Below are 19,286 nucleotides of genomic sequence, written 5' to 3' on the forward strand. Positions count from 1 at the left end.
GTAGCACTAGCGTAAACCTTATAGCAGTAACACATACAGGGGTTGGACAATGAAACTGAAACACCTGGTTTTAGACCACAATAATTTATTAGTATGGTGTAGAGCCTCCTTTTGCAGCCAATACAGCGTCAATTCGTCTTTGGAATGACATATACAAGTCCTGCACAGTGGTCAGAGGGATTTTAAGCCATTCTTCTTGCAGGATAGTGGCCAGGTCACTACGTGATACTGGTGGAGGAAAACGTTTCCTGACTCGCTCCTCCAAAACACCCCAAAGTGGCTCAATATTATTTAGATCTGGTGACTGTGCAGGCCATGGGAGATGTTCAACTTCACTTTCATGTTCATCAAACCAATCTTTCACCAGTCTTGCTGTGTGTATTGGTGCATTGTCATCCTGATATACGGCACCGCCTTCAGGATACAATTTTTGAACCATTGGATGCACATGGTCCTCAAGAATGGTTCGGTAGTCCTTGGCAGTGACGTGCCCATCTAGTACAAGTATTGGGCCAAGGGAATGCCATGATATGGCAGCCCAAACCATCACTGATCCACCCCCATGCTTCACTCTGGGCATGCAACAGTCTGGGTGGTACGCTTCTTTGGGGCTTCTCCACACCGTAACTCTCCCGGATGTGAGGAAAACAGTAAAGGTGGACTCATCAGAGAACAATACATGTTTCACATTGTCCACAGCCCAAGATTTGCGCTCCTTGCACCATTGAAACTGACGTTTGTCATTGGCATGAGTGACCAAAGGTTTGGCTATAGCAGCCCGGCCGTGTATATTGACCCTGTGGAGCTCCCGATGGACAGTTCTGGTGGAAACAGGAGAGTTGAGGTGCACATTTAATTCTGCCGTGATTTGGGCAGCCGTGGTTTTTTGGATACAATCTGGGTTAGCACCGGAACATCCCTTTCAGACAGCTTCCTCTTGCATCCACAGTTAATCCTGTTGGATGTGGTTCGTCCTTCTTGGTGGTATGCTGACATTACCCTGGATACCGTGGCTCTTGATACATCACAAAGACTTGCTGTCTTGATCACAGATGCACCAGCAAGACGTGCACCAACAATTTGTCTTCTTTTGAACTCTGGTATGTCACCCATAATGTTGGGTGCATTTCAATATTTTGAGCAAAACTGTGCTCTTACCCTGCTAATTGAACCTTCACACTCTGCTCTTACTGGTGCAATGTGCAATCAATGAAGACTGGCTACCAGGCTGGTCCAATTTAGCCAGGAAACCTCCCACACTAAAATGACAGGTGTTTCAGTTTCATTGTCCAACCCCTGTATGTGCAGTGCCATTTGCTTCTCTATACTGCAACGCTCATGCTAAAGATATTTTCTATGTCTAAACATTGCCTGGCGGCCTGGCTTTCACGCTGATTATCAGATGTATAAAATAGCAAATCTGGAGCAATTAGACTAGTATATATTCATACAATATTATTGAAAGGCAGAGGTGCAATAGAAAGATTGTTTTTTACTGTTTTTGGTGTTTGGTTTTTAGTTAGCTTTTCTCAAATCTATAAATGTACATGTTTATATTCTCCTGAGGTGTGTTACACCATCTACATTTGGGTTGTCCACACTAAACCAAGTAAAGAAAAATTCGCGCGTTCATCTTTAGTAGAATTGATTACCTCAACAGTGTCTTCACAGATCTGCCTAAAAAGTCGATCAGACAGCTGCAGTTGATCCAGAACGCTGCTGCCCGCGTCCTCACTAGAACTAAGAAAGTGGAGCACATCACCCCGGTTCTAAAGTCCCTACATTGGCTCCCTGTAGCTCAGAGAATAGACTTTAAAATACTTCTGTTAGTCTATAAATCACTGAATGGCTCAGCACCAAAATACATTACAGACTTGTTGTCAGTGTATCAACCTCCCAGACCTCTCAGGTCTTCTGGCTCAAATCTACTCTGCATACCCAGAACCAGAACCAAACATGGAGAAGCAGCTTTTAGTTCTTATGCTCCACTAATCTAGAATAAACTCCCAGAAAACTGTAAAAGTGCTGAAACCCTAAGTTGCTTTAAATCAAGATTAAAAACTTATTTGTTTAGAGTGGCCTTTGAATGTGTTATCTAAACATTATTAGTTAAGTTTTCAGTACAATTTTCCTTTCATTTTCTTATCCATCATTCTATTCTCTTTTTTTTTCTTAATTACCTCTATTGTTTGATTTTCTGTATCATTGTGATGTTTTTCCTTATGTACAGCACCTTGAATGCCTTGTTGCTGAAAAGCGCTATATAGATAAACTCGACTTGACTTGACTTAAAGATCTTGATATCAGAGACATTAGTAAACTTCTAAAACAGCAAACAAGGTCTCTGCTGTTGGTTCTGTAATTTGACAAATTTACTGAGATAAAACTGCATCAATATTTACATTTGAAGATATTTCAGAGTCACACGAGACACGTTTCTGTAGAGTTTTCTTTACAAACATTTCACTAAGCTCAAGTCCGTAACAGATAGGACGTGAGAGAAGCTGAGGGGCATGAAATGAATTGAAATGTTCTGGAGCTCAGTGTCAGCTTAACTGCACGCTACACTTTGAAGCTTTTAACGTTTAGTTATGAGAACTCACTGGGTTTTACATCAGTTTGATAACTTCAGAGAAGGCTCTTTGGGATGCTTAGGTTAATGCAGAACAGCTCAGAGTCGGTCATAAACATCTAGACTGATGTAACAGGGAGCTTTACATTTTTATTATGGATACTGATTTTTATGAGTTGATCAATGAAGAGTAATAAACAGGAGTAGTTGCTGCAAAATGTATAAACTGTGTGTCTTCAAATATTTCATTCATGTTGTTAACCTGGTATAACAGTTTCATCACACTAAGCCTGATAATTATTCATTTTAGTTTACAACCGGATCTTTATTGCATGGGCAGGTATTATTAAGATGCATCCATTCTAGCAATGAACAGTGGGGCTGAAACCAAGAAATGTCAATAATTTTTGACCATCTGCAGTGGAGTTACAAATCCTCCCCTGCTTATATCATGGAGTGATGAAAGCTGAATGATCTTAAAGCTATTGGAAACAGCAAAAAGGTCCTGATACAAACCTGAGTATGAACATCTGCTGTTTGTAATGAAGAAGTGGGCGGATGGGAGGCAGAGACCCTGGTCACACAGGCCCTGGTAGCAGGACTGTAATGTGACAGTGTGATTTAAGTCCTGTGTCTTCGTAAGGTCTGTTATCTCCTGCCACTAACAGGAATAGGCCGATACGCTCTGACAGCCACAGACTGCAGCTCGGGAGGCACAACTGATAATGGAGAGGCTCGGTCTGTGCAACATCCGGCCACAGCCTACACTTACATGAATCACACTCTAAACAGGCTGTCACATACGTTTACATCAACAACTTTTTAATATCATGCTTTGAACTGAATTTCCTCTTTATTGCCTCTAGATAATCATGATTATCAGCTTGCGGTCTGGATGAGGCAGGAGACGACAAAAGCTCCAGTCATCAAGTTGTTACATCTCAGACAGCTGAGTCATCAACACAGTTTTTCTCTTAACATGATACTTTTCATCCCCGACATGATTCTCAGTATAGCATGCCAATAACTGGATGAGTTTCAACTGAAGCTGGAGCACATTTATCATCACAGCTCCCCATACCAAAAGATAAATGCAAACCTGACTGATCTGTTGCAACACACGTTCAGTTCAATTCAGTGTTTTCACACATGAGTATTCACATGATGGGCAGGTATCAGATTCTGGTTGTATGGGACCCAAGCACAAATGATTTCATTGTCCTAAAACAAAAATTTAAATCTAGACTATGAAATTGTATGACATAACAAAACTTGATAAAATGTGTCCCGGTGCACATATTCGTACCAAACAGTCAAAGAATATGTTAGTCAGAGGTGATCTTCAGCATCATTCCAAAAGCATGCATAAAAAGAGTAGATGAAGACACTATCTACAGCACTCCACACCAAAGTCATGTGAAAATGGCTGGCATCTATTCGAGTAGGAGTTTGCCCGCTGGCCTACTTGTTTTTATTAGCTGTGTAGGTGTTAGGTTCCCCAGGATCTCCAGAAGCAGTAAAGAGACTGGTGAAGATATGGAAACTGTATCTTCTGTGAGCAACAAACCAGGCCCAGTTACAGCAGTTTTTCAGGAGAAATTGGCAAAAATCCCTGTAAACCATTGCAGCTTGTGAAAGGATAAAAAAACATTTTGGAAAGGACTCAACAGAATTAAGACAGTGCAGCGATGAAGACAATGATTTTTACAACCTGGGGGCCCACCGCTCAAAAGATGTAACTCCTTGTCTTAAAATGTGTTGGTGGAACCACTAACAGCCTCTGAACTGGGCCGTCCGCTGGGCCTCCTCCAGGTGGAACGTGCCTGAAAAACCTCAGAGGGAGGCATCCAGAGGGCATTTGAAACAAATGCCCGAGCCACCTTAGCTGACTCCTCTCCATCTGGAGGAGCAGCGGCTCCACTCTGAGCCCCTCCTGGATGGCCGAGCTCCTCGCCCTTTATCTAAGGGAGTGCCCGGCCACCTCATGGAGAAAGCTCATTTCAGCCGCTTGAATCCTGGATCTCGTTCTTTCTGTCATGACACCAGAGTTCATGACCATAGGTGAGGGAAGGAACGCAAACCACCAATATCATTTAATTCTCCTAAAATCAGCATCAATATTAAAAATACTTTTGTTTTTTATTTGATATTTTCCTCTGAATGCTGACTCCTAACACAGTTGTTTTTGTATGTACATGTGACCATGTACATACAAGCTTTTTCATTTCCTCTTCATCCTACACAACACACTGTCTTCCTCTTGTTGACCTGCTCCACCTGGATAGAATCTGTCTTTCCTGTATAAATGCTAATTTCATGATAACGTCTTTTCGGTTCTCCTAGAGTTTAATTTCTCAGCTCCGTGTAGAAATGAGTTTTCTGACACTTCTTGGTTACATGATCTGCTGAAGAATTAGTCAGTCCTGACACAGCGTTTGCCTTGATCAAGCATGCAAGTAGAAGCAGAGATGCTGCATCTTCCTAGCTGCTGGCGGCAATGTGGATAATTAGAAGTGGTGTTGATCACTGTTCCATCTTTTTTCACCAGGCTGATTATTATCCGTGCACCAGTAGGGAGGCAGTAAACGACTGCATGCACAAATACACACAAACTACAGGGTAAAAGCAGAAGAGCTGCTGCAGTAATGTGCTCTTAAGAGCGTGAGAGGTTTTTGCGGACTTATGTCTGAAGTTAGCTCCGGCTAAGAGAGCAACAAAGAGCTGCAGGGTTGGATCAGTTTGAATTAGCTGGATCTAATGACAGCAGCTATTCCCTTCTCTCTCTCTGTTTACAGTAAACCACACTCCATATAATCTAATTTGAAAGCTGTTTCTGTGGATACTGATTGTTTGCAACCAAAATTGTGACAAGACAGGCACAGCCATGGAGAGAAATTTCTCATTGCATATTCATTCAAAGAGCCTCATTGTTGCTCCTTGAGTTAGGTGTGTGTTACCAATCAGCATTGATTGACGCCCTGCATCTTCCTCAGGAGCATTATGTCCCATAATGAGATTTCTCTCCCTGAGCATCCATGCCTTATCCAGTACCTCTGGCTGTGCTCTCTGGGCCTTCTGCACAGCTGAGCTGCACTCGAACTGGGATGTTGTACATGAAATTCAGTGTCAATGCTGGCGTCCTGCATGAGAACCACACAATGGAGCTGAAATGAAATGGATGCAACGCCTATTACCAAACATGTTAATCCTCTTAAGAAGTTAAGAGAGGTCTTGATGACATGAGGGAGGGGCAGGAGTGCAGAGCTCTGTGGAAAAGAGCAGCAACGGGTTGAAGAAATGAGGTTTGTCCTGAACAATAGCATGCCTGCTGCTACATTCCCACAGTCATTACCCTGTGATTCTCTCAGGCGAATTAGTAGACAAAGAGGAACATCATGAGCTGGTCTTTACAGGGCAAATATATTTTAGAGCCAAACAACCTAAAAATATTAAAAGTATGAAATGTACTTCCATGTATGGATGATGATGTAATGTCTATAATCGTTTGAATTCTGTCTATAGCTGTAAACAGAACAGATAAACTGGTTGTGTGGCCAATTATTGGGGAGGCAGAAAAAGGAAAGCAATTACTTTTACAACACGGATCTCCTGTGCAGGAAACCTGACTGAGCTTTTCATAAGTAAACAGGTGAAGATCTCTCTGTTCTGAACACATTTCACCCCAGGATTACCAAACAATCATAATCTTGGACTTGAGTGAAGGAACAACCTAAAACTAAGCAGAGGGGATATTCGTTTCTGGAGGTTATTGTTTTATATGTGCACTCTCTCCAAACGACCCTGCTACTTGTTTAGCCCCAAAAAGTAGTGACACTGACACTTGATTGATATTGGTATAACAGTTAACTTTCTGTATATTAGTACAAGATAACAACTATACAAGTTGCAGTCTGACCCATTTGGACATTGTAATTTCTGATTTTTTAGGTGTTTTCATAAACCTGGGATCTTATCTCCAATTTTCCTGCCATCTGCCATCCTGCTTGTAGCGTGCTCGATTCCTGTCTGCAGATAAGAGATGCAAGGTCTGTAATTGGCTGAGAATATTTGTTGTGAACAGGAAGGTTGTCCTCATCTATAAATGTCCCAAGAAAGCTGTTTTTAATTGCTGCAACTTTGGCAAACGTGAGACTTTTGCTACAGTAAAATAAAACACAACTCCCTTTGTAAACTGCAGAGTCTGACTGTTTGGGTTTTGTTTAAGAATTTGCCTACACGGTGGCTTCAGCTGAGACTTGTTTTTTCTATGTGTCTGAACCAAATGACTGAGAGTGTTTGACTGCAGCAGCTGTCTGATTGTATTTCACCATTTTGACTTTCCTTCCTTTCACCACATTAGTAGCATTAACATGTTTTTTTAGTTTTTTCTTGCATAAACCTTTTGGCATCTGAAGTACTGGAGCGCAGTTAAACCCTCACGAATAAAACATATCTTAGAGAAACAAATAGGCTGTTGTAGAACACCTGATTCTTTTCACATAATTGTAATTATAATGAGCTAAAAGCCTGAACACCAGTGAAAATAAAACGTTATAAAAATTATGATATATTCACTTTAAACTACATTGTGGAGTGTTACAGCATATGTTGAGGTCAACTGTCAATTAACTGACTTGTAGCTTTAATTCTGTGTTTTGAAAACAGAACAACTCAGAATGTTAGAGAAGCTGCATCTTAGAAAGACTGCCAAAATTAAGCAACCTAATTAACCAGTTTTCCCAGACCAACGTTTTTGGATCATTTCCTTCCCTCTGAGGCTGCTCTCTAAAGCTACTTCTCAAATGGCCTCATGTGCCATTTTGAACCTCTTTAGAGGCAAATCTGACTTTGATGAAAAATCATGAGAGGGGAGGATCTGAGACTAGATGAACTAAAGAGCAATACTCAGAAGAGATTATGGCAAAGGAGACAACCAAAATTCAGCTTTGAAATTTTGTGATGACGTGCAAAAACCAGGTAATGTAGTTTGGCTCACCTGTCTTTTCCTGTCTCCTTCTTGAACACCATGTCACAATAGTTCATCCTGTCCTCTGTGGTGATGTAGATACGAGCGTTGGGGTAGTTCTGCGACACTTGTCGCAACATGTTGTAAACGATGCCCTTTCCGTCCTTCCTCATGTTCCGCAGCGGCCCCCACACAACGTAGACGGTGTCATTGCCTTGGCCGAAGAAGTGGTGCGGCTTCTGCAGCAGGAGGGGTACGCTGGTGTGTGAGACGACCCTCAGGGTGGTCCGTTGCCCGACGTCGTTTTCGAATCCTCGCGTGGGAGCGTTGTTCATGCGCCAGATGCAGGGAGAGTGGTCAATCTGTGTGCCGGCAGCCTGGCCCAACATCTGACCTGAGCTGGACACGATGCTACACAGCTCACAGTTCAGCTTCAGGGGCTGAAGAACAGAAAAAGACACGTTTTTCTAGAGATTAAAGATCAGGGTCAACTATAGAGATGAAGTCAGTATTAATATATGGATTTAAAAGTGAAAGGTTGATGGATTTTTTAAAATGTTTTGCAGCAAACCCAACTCAACAGTTCTGGCACTCAACAAAAAATAAACTCTCAAGATCTCTAAGAAAGGTCATATTTCAAAACTGAAGCATCTAAAGGTGAGCCTCACAAATAATTTATTTCACTTAGATTTTGCAATAAACAATCACAAATCAGTGCATAATTGTGGAGCGGAAAGAAACTGATATGGCTGTGGATCTCTTGGGGTAGTTCTTCACCACCTATGCACATCAACAGACTGACATTCTTTCCTGTTATTATTTTGAAATACTTTCAGTCATATTGTCGCTATGGTGTGGCAGAGGCTAGATGATAAATATGGCTCCCCTGAGATTATTGAAAATGCACTCCTGCTAATACTAGAGACTTTTCCAAAAATATCGAACAAAGACAATCAGCGTCTTAGAGAACTAGGGGACATTTTAACGGAGGTCCAATCAGCTAAGTCAGGTGGAAAACTACCAGGTTTAGCCTATCTTGACACAGCCAGTGGGGTTAACCCAATTGTGGAAAAGCTTCCCTTTGGCTTACAAGAACGCTGGATTACCCAGGGCTCCAACTACAAGGAAGTACATAATGTTCCCTTTCCACCTTTTAGCTACTTTGTAAGTTTCATATGTGGTCAAGCAAAAACCCGTAATGATCCGAGTTTCGTGTTCTCCACATGCAGTACTATGACCCACGTAAAGCCAGAGAAACCGTTAAGACACAACAACAATTACAAAACAGTGTCAGTGAGGAAAACTGAAGTGGCAGTTGGATCTGGGGTCACAAATAGTATATCAGAAAAGAAATTAGAAGAGCCAGCAGAGCGGTGCCCAATACACAGTAAGCCACACCCCTTGACAAAGTGTCGGGGGTTTAGAATCAAGCCCTTAGATGAGAGGAAAGCTTATCTAAGAGAAAACTCAATCTGTTTTCGTTGTTGTGCATCAACCAAGCACTTGGCCAGGGACTGCAAAGTTGCTGTGAACTGCAAAGAGTGCAATAGTGACAAGCACCTTACTGCTTTGCATCCTGGCCCAGCTCCTTGGGCTACAGAGGTGCAAGTGACACGGCAAGAGCAAGGCGGGGAGCGTGAAAATAGTCCGACTCCAGAAGTCACTTCGAAATGTACAGAAATCTGTGACACATCGCATGGACTCAGGTCATGTTCAAAAATCTCCTTAGTGAAAGTGTATCCTGTTGCCTGTCCTAGCAAAGCCCAAAAAATGTATGTGGTCTTAGACGACCAAAGCAATCGATCCCTTGTCAAGACAGCCTTCTTTGATCTGTTTGGCATTAGCGCTGTCTGCTCCACGTATACTCTAAGGACCTGTGCAGGAATAAAAGAGGCAACAGGAAGGAAGGCTCACAATTTTTTTGTTTCATCTCTAGATGGAAAGACTCATGTAGCACTCCCACCTCTTTTGGAACGCAATTCTATGCCGGATGATCGCTCAGAAATTCCATCGCCTGATATTGTGCCACATTTTCCCCATCTAGCTCCTGTTGCAGGGGAAATAACACCAATTGAGCCAGAAACGCTCATCCTTCTGTTGTTGGGAAGAGATGTCCTGAGTGTGCACAAAGAACGTGAACAGTACAATGGTCCCCATAACACGCCATATGCCCAACGGCTAGATTTGGGCTGGGTCATCGTAGGTGAAGTGTGCCTTGGAGGGGTACACAAACAAACAAAGGTGAATGTCTACAAAACAAATGTGCTAAACAATGGCCGCACTTCCTTTCTTAAGCCTTGTCCCGGTGCAATCCACGTGAAAGAGAAGTTCAGTACTCCCACTGACCAAACTATAGACCACGCATCCGATGTCATACAAACAGGTCCATTCAAACCAACAGACAACTTGGGGCTTAATTTATTCCAAAGAAACCCTGATGATGACAAAACAGCCTTGTCTATTGAGGACAAGATCTTTCTTGAAATTATGGACAGAGAGGTTTATATGGACAATGACAACCATTGGGTGGCTCCATTACCGTTCCGCACACCACGTGCTTTACTTCCCAACAACAGAGAACAGGCTTTGAAGCGTCTCACTGTTCTGTTACGGACACTAGAGAAAAGAAAGGACATGAAGGAACAATTCACTGAATTCATGCAGAAAATCTTTGATAACGACCAGGCAGAAGGGCAGAAGAGGCACCCCTGCTCAAACCAGGTGAAGAATGCTGGTACTTACCGATCTTTGGAGTGTACCGTCCCCAAAAACCAGGCAAAATACGAGTTGTGTTTGACTCCAGTGCCTCATTCAAGGGTATTTCCCTAAATGACATTCTACTTAGGGGGCCTGACTTAAACAACACACTGCTTGGGGTTCTATTACGCTTTAGGCAAAAACAAGTTGCAGTTACTGTAGATGTGGAGCAGATGTTTTACTGCTTCAGAGTCAAAGAAAACCACAGAAATTATCTCAGGTTTCTGTGGTTCCAAGATAATGACCTTATCAAAGAAATCATGGAGTTTCGCATGAAAGTGCCAGTTTTTGGGAACAGTCCTATTGCAATTTATGGTCTTAGACGGGCAGCGGAACTTGGAAAAGAAGAGTATGGCTCTAACACAAAACAGTTCGTTTTCCGCAACTTCTATGTTGATGACGGACTGGCCTCTAGACAATGTAGCTGAAGCTATTGAACTCTTAACAAGAGCAAGAAACATGATGGCAGAGTCTTCACAAAATAGCCTCAAACGTTAGTCATGTTATGCACGCATTTCCCCCAGAAGAGAGAGCAGCAGATCTCAAAGACTTGGATTTGGACGCGGACCCTCTACCTCTACAACAAAGCCTCGGGGTGTGCTGGAACCTGGAAAATGACTGTTTCACGTTTCAAGTTGGAAAAGACAACAAGCCTTTCACCCGCAGAGGAATACTTTCTGTTGTCAACAGCCTCTATGATCCCCTTGGATTTGCTGCTCCAGTTACAATCCAGGGAAAGGCCTTATACAGGGAGTTGACTGTGGGACAGCAGGATTGGGACGAACCTTTACCAGCAGGCCGAGAGGCAGAGTGGTTAAGGTGGACTGAGTCACTTACTGCTCTTGAGCATCTCCAAATCCACAGACCATTTGTTCTAGCTTCATCATCACATGCTCAGAAAAGAAAACTATGCGTTTTCTCAGATGCGTCAACAACAGCAATAGCAGTTGCAGCATACCTTAGAGTCATTGACACTGATAGCCAATGTCAAGTTGGGTTTATCATAGGCAAATCTAAGCTAGCACTGTCATCTGCCCACACTACCCCACGCTTAGAATTATGTGCAGCTGTATTAGCAGTGGAATTGGCTGAAGTTATTATAGATGAAAGTGACATTGAGTTCCATGCAGTGAACTTCTACACAGACAGCCGAATAGTTCTAGGCTACATTCACAATGCCACCCGCAGATTCTATGTATATGTGGCCAACAGAGTCGCTCAGATTCGCAGGTCTACCAAACCAGACCAGTGGCATTATGTCGTTATTGACCAGAACCCTGCAGATCATGGGACTAGAGCTGTATTAGCAGCTCAACTGCAACAGACCACCTGGCTCACCGGGCCTCGTTTCCTAACACTGTCTGACACTGAGCAAAGAGATCCAGAACAGAACAAAGAGACATTTAACCTTGTGCAGCCCTCAACAGACGTGGAAATTCATCCTGAAGTGACTTCCTTAGTAACAAAAACAGAGGAAAAGGAGCTTGGCTCCCACAGGTTTGCACGTTTTTCAAGCTGGAAGTCTTTGGTAAGAGCAATCAAATCTCTCATTCACGTTGCCAAGTCATTCTCTAAAACTTCAAGCACATGCAAGGATTGGCACAGTCGTAATCTTGTGAATGCAGTAGAAATTTCACAAGCAAAAACAGCAATAATTCAGTGTATTCAAACTGAGACTTACAAAGAGGAGATCGATAGCCTTAAAAAAGGAAAAGTCATACCCCCACGCAGTCCTCTTGGGAGACTTGACTCCTTTATTGATGGTGGGTTGTTAAGGGTTGGAGGACGTTTACAGGCAGCAGATCTTTCAGATATGGAGAAACACCCTTTGATAATTCCAAGCACTCATCATGTTGCGGTTCTTTTAGTTCGACATTACCACGATCAGGTAGCCCACCAAGGCAGACATTTCACTGAAGGCGCCCTGCGCTCAACAGGACTATGGATTGTTGGTGGCAAGAGACTTATTTCCAGCACTCTCCACAAATGTGTTACATGTAAGAAACTTAGAGGCCGCCTAGAGGTGCAGAAAATGGCCAGCTTGCCTTCTGACAGACTAACAGTTGACCCTCCTTTCACTCATGTTGGCCTGGATGTCTTTGGGCCTTGGAATGTCAAGGCCCATCGCACAAGGGCATGTAGCATTGACTGCAAAAGGTGGGCTGTGATGTTCACCTGTCTTAGTACCAGAGCTGTGCATATAGAGATCATAGAAGCAATGTCAACTTCAAGTTTCATAAATGCCTTACGACGTTTCCTGTCAATCAGAGGACCTGTCAAACACTTACGGTCAGACCAAGGGACAAACTTCATTGGTGCCTGTAGAGAGTTGCAAATCGATGTTCAAGACCCGGAGATCAAAGGTTATCTGCAGGACCAAGGCTGCACCTGGACATTCAACGCCCCACATTCATCTCACATGGGAGGAGTCTGGGAGAGAATGATCAGACTTGTTCGACGCATCTTTGATGGCTTGCTATTGCGAACCTCAACCACCCACCTCACACATGAGGTTTTGGTCACCCTTATGGCAGAGGTCATGGCCATAATGAATGCCAGGCCATTAGTTCCTGTTTCTAATGATCCTGAAACACCCGAGGTTCTCTCACCTGCGATGCTTTTAACGCAGAAGGCTGGGGCTATTCCAACACCACCTGGAGACTTTGAATTTAGGGACCTTTACAAAGCTCAGTGGCGGCAAGTTCAAGGTCTCGCGGATTGCTTTTGGAAAAGATGGAGACAAGAGTATCTGCTACTCTGCAGACAAGGCAAAAGTGGAAGGGAGAGAAGCGGAATGTTAAGCAGGGTGATTTTATTTTGTTGAAAGACAATCAAGTAAAGCGCAATGAGTTGCCCATTGGTGTTGTAGTCAAGGCCATTCCTAGTGAGGACAACCGAGTGAGAAAAGTTGAGGTTAATATCATGAAACAAGGTACTGTTAAAACATATCTTAGGCCTGTTACTGATGTAATAGTACTTTTGTCTGAGGATGAACCAAATGTTTAAGAGTGGTATATTAATTAATATACCAGGCGGGGAGTGTACTGTTATACGAAGTAATTTTCTCATAGAAAAGCCTGTTTGTATTTTGTTGATTTACTACCCCCTTGTGGCCGGATTTGAGTTAGGTTTCGTTTTTTGTCAGAGCTCAGTCAGTCAAACATGGTTGCCCGCAGCTTAGCAGAGAGACGGTGACGCCAACCCTTTTTACAAGCCTTGGAGTATCTTTGTCCGTAAGTTAACAATGTTGTGATAGCAGAACGTTGTTTTAATGAGAAATAATTAAGTTTGCTACATCTGCTATTTAGGTTATGTATGTGTATGTACAGTAACTTAACTAAGTGTGTTTTGTAGTTCCTTAACAGCTATATATGGAAGCTAATGCTACTAAGTATACAGCTTTCTAATAAGTGCTGTAGGTATCTGTGTGAACCAAAGTACAGAAATGTGCAAAACTAGCGACATGTTTTGTTGGCAAGGTTCACACACTCTTCTTTAGTTCATGTGTTTATTTTAAGGTCTTGATATGCATGTAAGGTGTGAAAATGTTTATGCATATCCTTTTGTGTTTATTTTCCAGTTTTACATAAAAGATGAGAACGCTTTCAAACGCTTCAAGTCTTTTTTGTCAGCTATCTGTCTAGCATGGACCAGCACGCCTGTGTGAGGACAGAATAAAAGGTTTTGAGCCAAAGGCAACCAAAAGCCCCAAGTCATTTAAGATTAAGAGCTTGGTGAGGCGTGAAAAATTCAAATGAGGTTTCACGATTAAATCTTGTCAGAAAAATTAGATGCTCCTCTGCAAGTGAAGGTTTTTAAAGTTTATTTCAGACAGTTGACAAATACATCTAAAAACCAAAAGACACAAATAATATCAAGACTAAGCGGATGTCTGTGTCACTGAATAAATCAAAGTTAACTCACCTGGAAGGGGTTACATATCGTGAGTTGGTTATACCTTAATCTAAAGTTTACAGTTCTAATTAAAGAACAAGCACTTTATGACTTCCTTTAGTGTCTATCTGTGCAACTTCTGCAGGGTTGTGCAACAGTTCATAAAATACAGCCTTGGGAAAGGCAGTTAATTAGAACAGAGGCCCAAGAGAACCTAAATTTATCACATTGTGAAATGCTGCTGAGGCTTATCTCTTGGTTTTACAGCTTTAGAACAATGTGAGCATGTTTTCTATCACTGAAAAGCTGAAAGTGCAGAAAACTTGCTGGGAATGTTCACCTTATGTATATATCCTGACCTCACCAAAGTCAAAGAAAGGCACACTAGGTTAACAAGAGGTAAATTATATCATAGGCTTGTAAAAGGGTCCAGGTCATAATAAAAAAAACAGAACATTCATCATTTATACAGAACATAATTGAGAGAGATAATGCAAACCACCCAATCGCAAATGTTAACACAGATACACTGATCAATGAGTGCTTATAGTGGTGGATTGACAGTTTTAATACAGGCAAATTCAATGAATTACAATATTGTTAAAAAGTCCATTTTATTCAGTAACTTAGCTCATTAAGTGAAACACGTTAAATAGATTAACGGCACACAGGCCTGTTTTCAAGCCTTTATTTCTGAGGATTTTCTGCTTACTGATGAAAATATGACATTTAAGATTAAAATATTACATCAGACTGATAAAACAAAATTATACAGAAATGTATTTGAAAGGTATGTTTATACCTGCTTAAAAGTTATTTTCAAAAAATACTCATAAAATATATAAAATTAATAATCTTAGATTAACTTCAATCAGTTTTTTAACTTAAAGGCAGGATAGATGCACGTTTTTTCTGTCTTTGTGTGTTTTTGTGACAGGACATCAGCTAACTCTGATAAGGGCAAGCCGACTTTGCAGGTTGAGGAAGTGACGCAATCAGGATGTATGGTTTGTGATAACAGCCAGCCACAGGATTTAAAAATGTAAACAACACTCAGAAATCATTTCCAAGTAAAGCTGTGGGAAAATTCTGCGGCAATGAATGTCACTTTGACTTGTATACCTTTGGTTTTGGCCCAGTTGAGGCACCGCAGGTCTCATTTTAAACAGCCAAATCTTTATTCCACAAGTAGTAGCAGAAGAAGAGAATAAAGAGAAATTCACACACAGCTGTTTGGCATCAGAAGTGTTACTTAAGCAGTTTAAAAACTCTGTCAAACATTTTTGAAAGCTCACAGCTGTGTGGGATACTCCAGTCTCCCATTGTGATTTATGAATGGTCAGAGGGAGGTCCGCAGCGTTGATGACAGACATGAAGCAACACATTCACTGATGCAGGATGGACAAAGCTACAGTTCGGCTCAGAAATATCCATACCCCTGGCAGATTTAGGTTTAAATAAATTTTTATTTGACCAACATGTTTCTTCTGACTGGAAGTAATCGTTTAAGAGTAGTGCAGTCAGAGTCCCAACTTGAATCTGTGGAGGGAACTAAAGATTAGGGTGATGGCGAAGACAGACTTCCACATCTCAAAGACTTGGTGCTCATCATCAAAAATAAATCGTACTTTTATTTTCTATTTTTTTATTTGGTGGAGATGGTCCAAACAGATGAAAAAAGGGAAGCAATAATAATTTAATTGACGCTTTACTTTGACACGTTGATCAGTATGTCAAGAATCTTTTTATTGGTGAACCATGAATTTCTTTTTCTCTGTAATATAAATGCAATGTCACAAAGAGCCACATTTCTATACCTTACTCTTCAAAATGGGAAAGACAAGAACAAATGCCATTCAAGTAAGGCTTGTGTTGCTTTTCATAAATCAGGAACGCTACCAAATAACCACTGCTTAAGTAAACATTAAACAGTCAGAGCGATAAAAAGTATTTAAGAACCTGAAAACAAACAACAGATAAGGACAGTAGTAGGAGAGATAAAAAATAATCTTTAATGCTCACTCCAGAACAGCAGCAAAGAGCAACATCTTGTGGTCAACAACCATTCATTTTAAACCTTTTGCACATCTCTATTTTCCACCAGGGGTGTCAATAGCAATCGCTTTATCATTACATTCTATGCAGAAAGCAGCCATGTTGGATTTTGAGCTTGTTTTTGATGAGAAACCTCCAAAGAGGACACTAATCCAGTTGACTTTTTGGTTATTTAGAATTAGGACATTCTGTAAAACAAGTTAAATTTAATGATCCAGTAGTAGGTAATTTATCTTATGGCTATTTGTCATTTAGCTTTATAGAAAGAAAAAAAGTTAAACTGAATTTAGCAGAGAAGTATAAAACAAACTGTCAAAAAGAATAACAAACACCTCTTAAATTATGTTTCATTTTACTTAATTACTGCAGCTGCTGTTCCGTGTTGCTTGTTAAAACACCTTACCTCAGTTGATGACTGTTTTTATGTGTTCAGATTCATAATGAAAGTACTATTTTGGCAGGATTGCATGGGAAGATTATTAAATAAATTACATTTGGTCATGTTAATTAGGGATTTACAGGCCTATTTTGTTTAATCTTATGTCCCGCTGTTTAGAACAAACCCATATAAAAACTGAATATGTAGCAGTGTGATTTAATATAACGTAAACTTTTTATTCATTTTTCTTACCATAGAAAGGAGACTACATAAATATTTTTTTATTGCTTTCAGTCACCCTTCACCAACAGAGAGAGGAAGTTATATATGGATCAGAAACTTAAAATCAGGGATTCAAAATATTTTTATGTTTAAAAATATAATTTTCTCCAGACTCACATTTCTAGGATTCTCTGTCCTTTTTATGTATGTATGTATGTATGTATGGATGGATGGATGGATGGATGGATGTATGTATGTATGTATGGATGGATGGATGGATGGATGGATGGATGGATGGATGGATGGATGGATGGATGGATGGATGATGACTGTGTCGATGTTTGTTCTCATAAGATTAATCACACATAGGAGAATTAAAACAAGACAAAGTTAGACATGCTTTATTTAACATTTGCTTAATGGGGAATTGCTGAAATGTCACTGATATGAAGACAAATAGCCTTTTTGTCTTTGTTTTACAACAGCGGATGAGAACCTCTCTCTCCATCTATGATCGTTGCTTGAACAAATGCCTAGAGAGTTTTATGAGCAAACACAATCACACAAGATAATCCAGCAAATTCTCTCATAACCACTTGGTTTATCTGCGCTCAAGACTCATTGGTGAGCTTACACAAGATCAGCTTCTTAAGATGAAACCAAAACTGAAGATTTTCTTTCTCATGAGACAACGATCTTCTGTAAATTACTCCATCTTTTTGTTTTTTCCCTCTCATATGTGGGTGCAGTCAGAGGGTTATGAAATAATCTGAGCACCTGGGCAGGTCACTCTCTAGCCGTCGAGCTGCCTTGAGCTGTCAGCAGCTTATCAATCATCACAGGCTGCCCTCTGCCCAGCTCATAACTCATCACGCCTTTCAGCACACACAGATTGGCTCAGCCCTGTAGAGAACACCAGCTACCTAACTGCAAATAACACATGGAAACCTGCCTGTGGAAAAGCCCCTGAGCAAGGCATTGGCCCTCCACCGCAGGCTAAACACTTGCACGCATTTAAACTGAATGCCTCCATTAACTTGACATAATAGTTTGCATGAATTTTGGCCCATCCCTTCACAGAACCGGTGTAACTGGATCAGGTTTGCTGGCCATCTTGCTCACCATGAACGGAGATCAGGGCTGTGTAATAATGGCCACTCCAAGACATTCTCTTCGTTGTCCTTAAGCCAATTTGTAATTAATTTGTTGCCATGCCTAGGGTCAATGTCCATCTGGGAGACCCTTTTGTGCTCAAAATTTAACTATCTTCATGATGGACTATATTGTGTGAAATGCACCAGTCCCTCCTGCAGTAAAATACAACACAACATGATGCTGCCACCCCCTTACAACATAGTTGTGATGCTGTTCTCAGGCTTGAAAGCGTCCCCCTTTTTCCTCCAAATGGTCATTACAGCCAAAGATTTCAAGTCTAAAGAAACAAGGACTTTGTCCCTGAGGATATTTGCAAATTGTAATCTGGCTTTTTATGTTAATTTTAGAGTAATGGCCTTTCGGCCCATGTCGGTACTGGACATGTTTCACTGCGGATAGTGATGCTCTCTTACCAGTTTCAGCCACCATCATCAAGATCTTTTGTTTTGGGGTTAATATGCACATTCCCCACCAAAACACGTTCATCTCTGGGACACGTTTGACAGTATTATAGCTGGACATAACCATGGTGTTTGTACCTACATATTGAACAAATTAACTAGGACTTGTGGAAATCCACAATTCTCTTTTTGATATTATGTCCTGTCCCAGTTTCTTAATTTCATCTTGAAAACATTTAATTGTTTTTTTTTTTTCGAGCTGGAAATGTCCCTGGATTTAATTTCAGAAATATGGTCACCTTAGTGTGAATACATGTACCATTACAACCGTAGTTCTTTGGGTTTCTATTGCAGCAAACTTTAGCCCTGAAACTCTGGGCTAAGCCAGGAGCAATGTGCTGCTGGAACAGAGGAAAGAAGCATCTTTGTCTGACAAATTCAGTCAGAGCAATTCAAATTCAGTTTCTGATGGCACAAGTTTCTTCCCATAAGGTAGCAGCAAAAAGTGTTACCGTCCAGTGTCAGGTTTTTGTCAGAGATGTCCCTTAAATCTGAAAACACAGCTTGAAATCAACCTTTAAAAGATAACTCATGTACGCAATGCATATTTATTAAAGTATGCTTTGAAGATTAAAGCTTGCATGTTCTATTAAAATAAAATAAACAGCTCCAGCACTAATAATCAACAGAATTTTATTTCCATCTGCCTGACAATGCAGACCAGTGACTAGCAAACGCCAGTAAGGGTAAAATGCCTTATAGACTTGCCGCCATTTGTAGGGATGCTGTCATGGTGTGACATTTTGGACTTTGTTTGTGGTTCTGTGTTTTTGTTTTGCTAGATGTTTTTGTTTGTGGTTTTGGATTCATGTTTATTGTTTTCTA

At 41.1% G+C, this 19,286-nt stretch overlaps 1 protein-coding gene across 3 annotated transcripts in view; it reads right to left on the reverse strand.

Annotated features, from left to right (window-relative positions):
- The window catches only part of st6galnac3 (ST6 (alpha-N-acetyl-neuraminyl-2,3-beta-galactosyl-1,3)-N-acetylgalactosaminide alpha-2,6-sialyltransferase 3), a 148,132-nt gene that overhangs the window by 65,372 nt on the left and 63,474 nt on the right, over positions 1–19,286 (reverse strand). For 2 of the 3 annotated variants that reach the window (XM_047367961.1, XM_047367959.1), the window contains one exon: positions 7,569–7,978. In XM_047367961.1, coding sequence (XP_047223917.1) covers positions 7,569–7,978 — 410 coding nt within the window. Of the gene's footprint in view, positions 1–5,623; positions 5,737–7,568; positions 7,979–19,286 lie in introns of all 3 variants that reach the window. The other variant, XR_007038661.1, reaches the window with a different exon arrangement.

Source organism: Girardinichthys multiradiatus, chromosome 6, assembly GCF_021462225.1.
Source record: "Girardinichthys multiradiatus isolate DD_20200921_A chromosome 6, DD_fGirMul_XY1, whole genome shotgun sequence".
NCBI classification, from domain to species: Eukaryota; Metazoa; Chordata; class Actinopteri; order Cyprinodontiformes; family Goodeidae; genus Girardinichthys; species Girardinichthys multiradiatus.